This window comes from Benincasa hispida, chromosome 9, assembly GCF_009727055.1.
Source record: "Benincasa hispida cultivar B227 chromosome 9, ASM972705v1, whole genome shotgun sequence".
NCBI lineage: Eukaryota > Viridiplantae > Streptophyta > Magnoliopsida > Cucurbitales > Cucurbitaceae > Benincasa > Benincasa hispida.
Genome location: NC_052357.1, coordinates 48,307,303 through 48,319,206, shown reverse-complemented (window position 1 = coordinate 48,319,206; position 11,904 = coordinate 48,307,303). Strand labels below are relative to the sequence as shown.

Here is an 11,904-nt window from a genome sequence, read left to right as displayed (position 1 = left end):
AACGATTTGTTTGATTTAATAACAAGTTGGTTTCAACAAAGATTTGTAGAATTTTCTTAAACCAAATTGAAACTATCATACTTGTGCCTGAGAGAAACTTGTTATGGTGTGATTATTAGAAGTGGTGGAAATAGATGCATTAAGTTTTTATATACCCTCGCATGGGTCAGCCTCTCTTGCCTGTCTAATCAAGCAATGTGTACTTCAAAATACTTGAAGTATTGATACTCTTACATGAGCAATGTTGTCTCCAGTCAAATTAACATTGTACTAATATTTTTTTCCAATAATATTTAATGTATTGCATAATTTAGAATTAATTGTTGTGGTTAAGGTCTTCCTCTACATGAATTTTGGTTGAGGTTGTAAAATTAAATTATGGCTATTGACATTAACCTTCAAAAATTATATTTTGCTTATGAAAAAAAAAATTGTCTATTGTGAAAAGATTCTCTAACTTGATTGAATTGAATATATTAAAATATCATTTACATCAAAAACTAGTGAGCGAAGATAAAACTTGACAAATACGTATTGACAACTTCTAAGCGAGTAAAGAAAACTTCTATAGAATCGTATCACTAAAGTCTCTACCCTATTATATTCAAATTTAAATTGTTCTCACTAAGTATTTTTTTATTTTTAATTGACTTTCTTAGTTCAACGTGTGAAGGTGGAGATTTGAAACTTTAATTTTTTAGCCAATGATACACTATATTAATTAGTTGTAAGTCAACAATTTCTTGAGTACAATAAGTGAGAGTATGAAGAGTTGAACCTTTGACTTAAAGAGAATGAGTATTTATCAATTATTGCAGAACTATACTCATATTGGTTGACGATGTAGGTGAACTAAATCCACCATGAATGAATAAAATAAAAATAGAAAACAGAAACTATTTCTTACATCATGTCAATTGTCATCTACTTCTCAATCTTTGTTTGACCTCTTCAAGATGAACAATATCATCTCCACTTTCATCTTCATTAGACAATATAATAAAAATAAATTGTACATAGAGAAGTTATCTTAAGAACTAGTGCTTTACACCTACATATTGGCAGGTTACATTCTGCTTTTCTACAGGGGTACCCTAACCCCAAAGCAAAAAGGGAAGGTCACCAAGAATTTACTACAGCCTTTTTCCCCAACTTTTTCGTGGTTGAGGTATCCAGTTCAAAGAGGGCGGTGGGTACGGGGTTTTATAGCTTATTTTGGTGCTAAGAAACTAACCCTACGCATGTAAAGCTGCCTATTGTACAATAATCATCTAGCCATTCAGAATATAGAGTAGCAAGAAACTAATCACCTGATCAGCAATTTCTTGAGAAATTAGTCAGCAAAATCTGCCACATGATATAGCACTTCATCACTTTAATGACATGGTATAAATGAAAATAGTAGTTGATTTATTAAACAAACGAGCAGGCCTAATGCTGAAGGGAAATTCTTATCGACTATTTTCACAACTCAGGCATCTGAAAGTTTTCTCTCAATTTTTGAGAAAAATATCTATCAGGTCGCACAAATGATTTATAAATTGTATGGGAAGGATAGAGAAAAGCCACGAGAAAGATACAGTACAACTAATTATGGCTCAAAGATTTGCCTAAATACTTAGTCATCGTTATGTAGATTAGATAGACCTAATTTACTAACAATGACCCTCAAACACCAAGAACGTCCAAACAAGTGAGGTTGCTACTAACTTATTGACAAACAAGACAAAAATGATAAATCATGATGCGAACTTCAAGTCAGAAAAAACAAAGTTTATAAAAGCGTACCTAGGCAAGTCTCTTGCACAGAGAGAAAGGGGAATGTTTCTGTTGCAGATTAAATCTATCCACATTCTGAAAGTTTGGACTATTTAAACTGATGCTGCCGACGCAAGAGAACTGCAAAGCAGTTAAACTAGCTCAGTGTGTTTTTATTATTTAATAAAGATTAAAAGCTGCAACCATCTTTATGTATTAATTTTCACCTTCGGCTATATCACAAAAGCTTTTCGGTGGAAAGATAATTTCTGGATTCAATTTTTGCTGGGAAGCAAAAAGGGCAGCTAAGCGATCCTTACTGCATAAAGAAGGATGAAGAAATTAGTTCTAACACAAAAATGGCAAATTTGAAATGGTCTTCACGATTATCTTTGACAAAAAGGATGTTGGGAGAGAGGGATGCAATACGAAATGCAAAAATGTACTAAACTGCAACAATGGAGTTTAAATCACATTTGTTATTTCCTTATTTGGAAACATCAGACCGAGTTACACACCTGGCCCACGAAGGAACAAATTTATTATTCTGTATGCCATCATCGTCATCCTCTTCATCTTCATCATCAGAAGCTTTATAAGGAGAAATCTGATATGATTGTTCTTCACTTGTTTCGGAGATTCTTTTTTCCATCCCACTTTCAAGTGCCTAAAGAAGATTGTAAAATTTCAGCACAAGAAGCTCAAATTGAATAAGAAATATCTTCTTTCATCATGCATGTTAAAGTCTACCAAGAAATTAGACTTCCTAATATCAAACATCTTAAAAGTATTACAATTATAAAAATCTTGTTCTTTTTTCTCAAACCAAGCAAGATCTACCTTAATTACCAACTAATTCTCACTTTAAGTTACCAAATATTCGAGCAGTCATCTTAGGACAGAAGAGAAACAGCACAATTTATGTTCGATGACAATTAGAGTAAAAAAACAGGTTTACTTCAATGTATTCTAATTCTCAAGGAAGTTAAATCGTATACTTGTTTCATTTCTCAATTTTAAGCGACATATGATAGGATCAAGCGTCAAACAAAAGTCAATACTGTATAATGTCTTGAAATTCTTTGTTCAATTAGATTTCCAGGTTCCAATAAGATTTCGTCCACAAAAGTCCCACAGAATTTCTAGATGAATTAGAATTTATTTTCTATGGATATAATTATGTAACAGGATGCAGCAAGATCTATAAAGATTTAGTGCATGTTTGGGAATGATTTTCACATTGTCAAAATCACTTTCCTTTCAAAAATGTTTGGCAAATGTTGAAATTGATTTTAGAAAAATCAAAAATCATTTAGAATTGATTTTTCAAGAATGAGTTTGAAATGTGCTTTTAGTTGAGTGATAGACCGGGAATCACCCTACAAATTAGCTCCATTTCCTTTTTTCTTTTTTCTCTCTCTAATCCCTTTTAACTATATGAAAATCACTTTGTAAAGTTTGAAATCAAATATCAATATGATTGAATAAAAATCAGTTTTACAAAATAAATTATACACAAATCTCCTTTTCTAAAATCAATACTTTAATCATCACTCCCAAACATGCACTTAATTATCTAGGAAATGGTTTCCATGTTTCTTTCTTGTGGATTCAGATCTAAAACCAACTGGAAGCCTAGGGTGTTATGTTTCAAGAGTTGTACCTTTTTAATTATTTTATTGTTTATCCACAAAATAGATCCACTGACGATTTCAAATTACAACCTACTTCATCTAGAAGCCCAAAATCTTTCAGATGTAGCACTAAAATTATCTCCAAAAGGTTTAAAAGTGGTTCCTCCATCTATTATGCCTCAAAAAAATCATGACAATTTTATAAAATTTAAAAAAAAAATTATAAAAAAAAAGGCATTTTCAGTAGAAGACTGGTTAGGATTAGGAAAATGGAAGGTTACTAGCTAATTACCCAGTCCTATCATGGGAAAACAACATTTCACTCTAAATCACGTCAAAGATTTTGGAAATTTGCACTCACAAAATAAACTTACCTCTGCCTCTAGAAAATCTACAGTCGGTTGTGAGTCCTCCACAACAAAGTTTCCCCTCTCAGCATCGCTTGTAGAAGTAGTCTTGGACTCAGTAACCGAGAGTTTGTCAAATTTGTCATTTCCACTTTCCTTGTCCAGTTTGTCAGTCGCATCCTTACATGCCTTTCTGTCGCGTGGTTTTTGTTCCTACAGAAGAAAATAATAAGCTATTTTTACCTCTCAAACCCCATAAACACAAGGAAAGTTCAAACATTATCACATATAGCATCTTACAATGGCTTGGGGTTTCGCTTCCTTATTCTCTTTATCAGATCGTAACTTCCCACCATGCTCTCGTAATCGTCTCCTAACTTCTTCAACACGCATTCTTTTTCTTTCTTTCTCCTTCCTCTCTTCTTCTTCCCTCTGTCTTTTCTTTGCTGCCATATCAGCCTCCTTTTTCTTCCTTTCTTCCTCTTTCTTCTTTCGCTCTTCTTCTTTCTTCTTTTTCTCAAGTTCAATCTGCCTCAAATTCTCTTGTTCCATTCTTGCTCTTTCGAGTTTCAGGGCTTCTTTCTTCATTTGACGTTCATTTTCTTTCTTTTCTGCAAGGCGCTTTGCAGCCTCAGCAGCCTCAATGGCCTTCACCTTAACATCTCTCTTCCCTACAGGAATGCACATGTTTCAAACTTAAATTACAATTCAGTACAACACTCAGATCATCAGATACATGATAATCAGACTGTGTATTACCAAATAATAGATAAAGTTCAATGCCACACCAAAATAAAATTCTGATAGGCCCATTCTGTTTAACACACAAGGAGATCAATGAGAAGTACAAGCGCCCAGGTTATGGGAGATAATTACTTGGCTATTAGCAGCTATGGTTGACTTGGTGTTTTAATGCGCATGGTTTTTTTTTTTTAACAAGATATGAAAAGTATAAAAAATAAAAATAAAAATAAATAAATAAATATTAAAAAAAAAATTATTAATGCTGAAAGAATACAAACTCCACGAGGGAGTAAATAAGGAGAGCAATAAATAATGGAACAAGAATACAACAAAATGATAAAGGCTTTCCAAACAAGACATATCCTGTAAAGAGAAGCTAACATGAGATCTAGGAAGAGAGCAGCAAGATGAAGTCTTAAGACTAACCGAATCATAACCGAACTCTTTATATGATAAGGCAATTCACATCGATCAATCGTAAATCTAGAACAACCAATTCAAGGTTTGGAATCAAAGGCCTCAAGATTGACAAATTGTGTGATCAACATAAAGCACTAACAAATGAAGAATTACAAACAAATCTCAACACAATAGGCCTTTGAAGAAGCTAGAAAACCAAAACATCCACCAAGCTATCCATATTCAAAATAATCCTTCACAAACTTCATATCAAAAGCTAAACCACAAAGGATGACGTTATTCAAGCTCAAAGCAAAACGTAGGACAAAACCAAGTTAGGAACATTTAAATTTTCACAAACATCAATCAACGATACCACAACCACCAAACATGGTAACACTGAAGAAGCCAAATTTCCAAAAATAAACACAACAAAATAGAACATGTTCACAGAGGAAGGAAGATAACGGGGAATAAGAGAGTGGGGCAGTAAGGGGCATGGTATTGGTTGGAGAGCCTAGGACTTGACTTTGTTGTTGCATTCTTCTAGATTTCATGCAAGAAACGTTCTTCACTGCACATTTTGTCAATTCAGTAGTAGCTAGTAATGGGACCATAAAATTCTTGAGATATTTTACATGACAATATCCAGAAAATGTTAAAAAGTTCATAATCAATCCATGTATGTTAATACTGAATGCCGGATATAGTTATAAAAATATAAATACCTTTCAAAATAGTTGCAGCTTCTCTTTGTTGGACAAGAGGAATAAAAGAAGTAATATTGGACACAATATTTTTATGCTTGGATTCCTTTCCAGAGAATCGAGGGCCTTCTTTTCTGAAATTTTCTTTACAGGATAAATCTGACCTGCTAAATCTATTATAAGATGATCTAGTGACTCTCTTAGCTCCGTTTGCTCCTGGCAAGATATCAAGATCTACAGCCTCATTCACATATTTCCTTTTACTGTTTTTCTGATTTCCCAGGTTCTTTTGGGTTCTATTATGAGTCCCTGTGTTGCTGAGTTCCGTGTTTAAAGATTCTAAACTCAATCTATCAGCAAAAGTTGCAGCTTCAGAAACTGTTACCTGAACATTTGCATTTTCTGTAATATCAACAAGTGGTACACGCTTGTTCGATCTCATATCCTTTGAAAACTCATTATCAATCTCATCTGTACTCTCAGTTTCTTCACTAATGCAAGGAAGCTCTATGTTCTGGCTGCTTCGTTTTCCCGAACTTGAGGAATTTAATGAATTTCTATCCAACAACTTACCAAATGGAGATGCAAACGGCTTCCTGACATCACTAGCTGAATGACAGCTAATGCTTTGCAGGCAATCGAAAAAAGGCCCATGAGGAGAGCAGTTGACTTCTCCATTCAAGAAGTTACTACCATCCTTCAGTAGCTTATTTTGATCATTCATCAGAAGGTTACTCTTCGAGTCCATGCTCTCTAGTAGACCATTAGGAAGAGAATGGTACAAATCTGTCACCTTGTTCAACTGAAAACTTTCTGAAGATGAGGATAATGGACTGTTTATACAAGCAGATTTACAAATTTTCTCCAAGATGCTAGCACGTTCTATCATACATTTTGAAAGTTCTAATTTGTCAAAGTTGATTCCACCAACAGAGATGCATGGCTGTTCATCATCAGACTGCATTAGGAACCCCTCTAATGCAGGCATATCCTTATCTGCACCAAGATAATGAGAAGTTTGGATAAGTGGAGTAAGAAGCGAGCAAGAAGTAAGTTTCCCATTTTCCTCCTCTCCTTCCGTTTTCTCAGTATCAACAGGAAGTTCATTATCTACAAACTGAGGACTTTCTTCGGGATTCAAACTTTGGCTCGCTAGCATAAGATTTTGCAACGGTGTGACTCTGTTATTGCTTCCGAACCTAGAGAGATCCTTAAATCATGCACAAAGAAACAAGATCACGATGAGAAGTTAGTAAAAAAAAAGGAGGAAAGGAGAAAAAAAATCAATCAAATCCCCAACCTAGAAGGTTTGTCAGAAATTGATTAGGCCGGCATATATTGAACATTACACCCCATTAAAAGCACAAACAGTATGACCACCATCACCCCCCTTCCTAACTAGGTCCATCCTTTCAAAAAACAGAATGCAGAAAACGACAGATTAAAAAGAAGAAAAGTAACTTTTGTTATGTGAATGGGAAGAATTGTCTTCATATTCTTCCACAGATATTTTTGCAATGAAGGTAATTGATACGCTTATTATTATACCAATGTTTCCCTAACAACCGATCAATATACTTGAAATAACACATAGTTCAATTGTTTGGTCTTAACTTCTCAAGTACACCAAAATAATAGTTTTAAACCACAGAAGTGTGTGCTTAAGTGCACTTCACAATTAAGCTAAGTAAACCACTCCACCTTGTGAGCATGTACTTCTCTTTTAGGTGCTTAAAATAAACTATGATTAGATTAAGTCAAGAAAGGAAGACTTTAAGAAAAAGTCGTTGGTTCTCCTTTGTTTAACTTACCCAAAGCACCCTCTTTTTTCTCTTACAAATGTAGAGGAACACGAAAATAACTAAACTAAAGAGGGAAATACCGAAGACTATAAAGTCTAGTGATGGAAAATACGGAAGATTAATTATAGGAAAAAAAAATGGAAGGCATCTAATGATGGAAAAATTGGAGGTGAGAATGGTGAAGATAACTGATTTTGGGTCTGCATCGTTATTTTGTAGTTCATTTTTAAAGATTTTGTAGACTATGCGTGAACAACATTTGTTTTTAATAGTCAACCTGTCAAGGCCTGTTTGAAAATTTTTCCCGTTGAAAAGAATATATACCTCTTTAACTGGAAGCGTGGGTGAAGAATCAGACACCTGCATTAAGTGAGCTTCCTTTTCCAAAAGCAACATTTCAATAGGGAGAATGCTCACTTTTGATTGTTGGTAACCTTCTTCACAAAATGATAATCTTTGAAATTCAAGGACAGGTTTTTCAGTGTCAAATTCCTGCATCAATCTTTTATCGGTGGGACTCCCGTTGATAATTTGAAGTCGCTCAATCCTCAAGCCTAAAGATCCAGGAATACCATTCTCCAATTGCAGCTCAACCTTTCTCACATCTTCATGAGAAGTAGATGCCTCCAAAACTGAGCTGAAAGTTTTTAACTCTATTGATGTTTCTGCAGTCTGGCACTCTGTTGATATGCAATGATGGTTACCATTAAAGTCATCAGTGCAACCCTCAAAGGAATCTGAATCTTCACACTGAGATATGCCTGAACTTTTCTGTTGCTGCTCCAAATAACTATCCTTTTCACCAGCGGAAGGAACACAAGGAACCATGACAATGTGATCTTGAGATTTTTCTGTATCTCTTATCAGGATTGATGCATCATTTGCATCCACTAGTGGAATTTCAACTACATTTTCATGGGGATTCTGCAAATTCGATACTCCATCTTTCAAAGAAATATTTTGTTCAACAGGTTCATCACTTTGCAGCAAAGAACAAGTAGTTCCTTCTTCATAACCTTGCAGCGACTTGTTAGCAGATAAGATAGTATTTCCGTTAAAATCTCTTCTGTCTTCATACCTCCTCTCACTGTGAGATTCAGATACACCTTTATCAGATTCGTTTTCCTTCATTGAGTCTACCTGAATGTGTGGCAAAGGTATGTGAAGGGATGAATTGCATTTTTCTTTTTCATTAACATCCCTCTTGTCATCCAGAAAACTGGAGGTCTTCTTATCTGATGTTTTCTGCCTTACTTCCATTGTTGGTGAACTGAAAATTTTGTTTAGACCAAACTGTCTCGCATTATTATCAGAATTACATTCCTGAGTCCTACAGTCTTCTAGTTCTTCTTCATGGCATTCAATATTGACAGAAGAAAGTCTAAAAAACTCCGACGGCTCACTCACTCGATCAGAATGTTGCTTTGAACTTTCAACAGGACATAAATTTCCATTGGCAGAAGAAAAGCATGATGAATTGTCCCCATCCGAATTATGTTGCATCCCGGACTTTTGAGCATTATTAAGTTTATACTCCTGACTACTGAAATCTCCTAATATTTTTTCTTCATAGCACTCTATATTGTCGGAAGAAGATTTAGATAAGTCCAATTGCTCTTTCACTTCATCAGGATGCACTTTTGAACTTCCAATGGGACATGATCCTCCCTCTTCAGAGTCAACATATGAAGAATTATCCACATCCTGGGAGCTGTATCGCGACCCAGACTGTTCGGCATTATCAAAATTACATTCCTGGCTCCTGCAATGTCCTAAAATAGTTTCTTCACAGCATTCAACTTTCTCAGAAGAAGGGTTAGACAAGTACAACAATCTCCCATCACTGGTGTCAATACATGATGAATCGTCCACATCTGGGGAACTTCGTTGTGACCCAGACTGTAGAGCATTATCGATAACATAGTCATGGTCCCTGCAATGTCCTAATACCGCCTCTTCACGACACTCAATATTGTCAGAAGAAGGTTTAGGCAAGTCCAATTGCTCATCCACTTGATCAGAATGCAATTTTGAGCCTCCTATAGAACACGCTCTTCCATCTTCAGGGGAAAAGCAAGAAGATTTATTCACATCCAAAGAGTTACATTGCAACCTGGACTGTTCAGCGTTATCAAAATTATATTCATGGCTCCTGCAATATGCCGACCCTTCTGCACAGTATTCGGTCTTTCCAGAAGAAGGTCTGGGTGAATCAAATTGCTCATTCACTTGATAAGAATTCTGCGTTGAACCTCCAGCTACAAATAACTCTTCATTTTTAGAGGAAATGTTTAAAGAATTGCCCACATCAGTAGAGCTACTATGCAACCCAGGGCTTCCAACTACTGTAACTTTATCCGAGCAAATAGAGATATCCTTCTGCGCGCAACCAACATTAGTATCTTCTTCTACAGAACCAATTTCCTTACAGCTACTGGAAGGCTTTGCCAACCCTGATGCATCTTCGTGATCGGCTTGCAGCAAACCAATAGCAGATCCCACAAACCCACCAGCAGTAGAATCACTCTTGTTCTCACACCGAGATTGGCACTTTGAAGATTTCACACTATTACGCGACTCTAAAGCCCTTTGCCTAGATTTAGATCTGTGTAACCGTGCCAATGACAGAGTAGGATCTCGATAATTTTCTGAAACTAGGCCTCCTCGGCCTTGAGGAGAAACAGGACTCATGTCAATACGAGGCGCGCAATTTAAGACACTGGCATCACTTATGTTACACTGGGGTGAAACTGCCGGCCTAATTCCTGCATCAAAATCATCATTTAAAGAACCAGCTTCTTCATTCGACCTGTGCTGCAACTCCTCCCCACTGTCTGCAACAAATGCCTCATTCAAACTAGAAGGATGGGTGTCAAGCGGCGAACGTGGGAACTCAACTTCAGAAATAAAACTTCTGTTCACCTCTGCAACTACGAAGAAACCAATTGAGCAAAAAAATGTGGCGAAAGGGGGAAATTCTACTTCAACCTAACTGACCATGGAGCACAAGAAATGGGGAAAAAATGAGAAGAGTGCGAAATTACCTTCGAAATGCGAAACGTGGGAATGAAGAAAAGACGAGTGGAGCCAAGGAGGAGGAACAATTCCATCGATAATAAGCTTGGACGCGAGGTGTTGGTCGAATAGATTGGTCTGGTGCTTGGCCTGGTCAATGATCCACTTCTTCCTCTCGAAGATCTGCACGAATAGCTTCTCCATCGCAGCCATGTTTTTACAGAAGGGCCATGAAAAGAGAGAGAGGAGACGAAGTTTTGAAGTAACGGAGAGGAAGAAGAGTTGGGTTTCAATGGAGGGGTTTTCTGGCGAAGAAGATGACGATGGGCTTTTGCGAGCAGCGGGGCAAGGGAATTCAAATTTTGGGAGGAAGACCTTCCTTTTTAAAATAATAATAATAATAATAATTGTATTGGAATTTTTAAAAATAGAAAACAATGGAAACTATTTATACAAAATAGTAAAATTTGATCGTTATCACTTTCATAGATGTTGATAGAAGTATATGAGTGTCTTTTCTATAAATGATTTAACATTTTTTCTATATGTGATTTTATTTTGTTTTAAAGAAAATTGTAATAGGTAGCCATTTAAGAATAGGATATGGCAAATGTGTCACACATTTTTTCCAATTTACAGATATGGCACTTTTTAAAAATATTGTCCCAATTGTCGCCCCAGATTCTTTTTTTCCAATTTTTTGTCTACATCTTCTTCCTTGCCTTGTTGCCATGGACACAACCATCAATGAATTGTTCCTATAAATATACGTTTTCTTACGTTGATTTGTTTCTCTCACTAAACTCTTGAGAACGAGAATGATGGATTGGATGTTTGTTTGCATAACTCGAATTTATCTACTTTATATTCATTTTATTACTCAGCACGAGATTTTTCTTGTGGGTTCTTATTAGAAAACCAATTAGTGCTGAATCCACTTAAGTCAAGACCCACACGCCACTGTAAACTGAAAACCACTACCTGGAAACACCTCCAAGACTGAGATCATCGACGGTCGACTGCAATTCAAAGACCCAGACTGGTGTGCTTCAATTTTCCACTCTCTTAATGTTGTAGATCTCTCTTTCTCCCTCTAGATGTGTGTGCTTGTACACTGTACGACAGTCCCTCTTTTCCCACACTTAAGTGTTTCATGATGGGACCCCTAAAATTGAGAAGATCAACTTAATTGCATAATTGAGGTCCTTGATGCCTTCTTTTGTTACTGTTTAGATGAGAGGATAGGAGTTTGTTGTGCCTTTGTCATACGAGTTGAAGCCTTGGAAGTGTTCAACTTGTGGTTCCTTTGTGCACAGTGAGGGAGGGTGTGGGACAGTTAAGCCTACTGATGTTTCTATTCTTGAAATATTAGGGGTTAGGGAGGGAGCTGGTAGTGGTGTGAAGGAAGGTGTTGTGCCTTCTAGTGAGACAGGTGGGTATGCAGCATGGTGTTGTCGAGAGTGGTGGTTTGAATGCTGATGATTTCGTTATGGTTACT

General features: G+C 36.2%; 1 protein-coding gene across 1 annotated transcript; it reads right to left on the bottom strand.

The window, feature by feature from the left end:
• Window positions 1-848: 848 nt before the first annotated feature.
• Window positions 849-10,778, bottom strand: LOC120086303. The gene is made up of 9 exons (XM_039042873.1): window positions 10,436-10,778; window positions 7,716-10,315; window positions 5,611-6,799; window positions 4,040-4,410; window positions 3,767-3,952; window positions 2,277-2,425; window positions 1,986-2,077; window positions 1,789-1,899; window positions 849-1,347 (listed from the first exon to the last, which is right to left on the bottom strand). The coding sequence occupies exons 1-8, from the start codon at window positions 10,617-10,619 to the stop codon at window positions 1,868-1,870; spliced, it is 4,803 nt and encodes a 1,600-aa protein (XP_038898801.1). The 5' UTR covers window positions 10,620-10,778; the 3' UTR covers window positions 849-1,347; window positions 1,789-1,867.
• Between the last annotated feature and the right edge of the window lie 1,126 nt (window positions 10,779-11,904).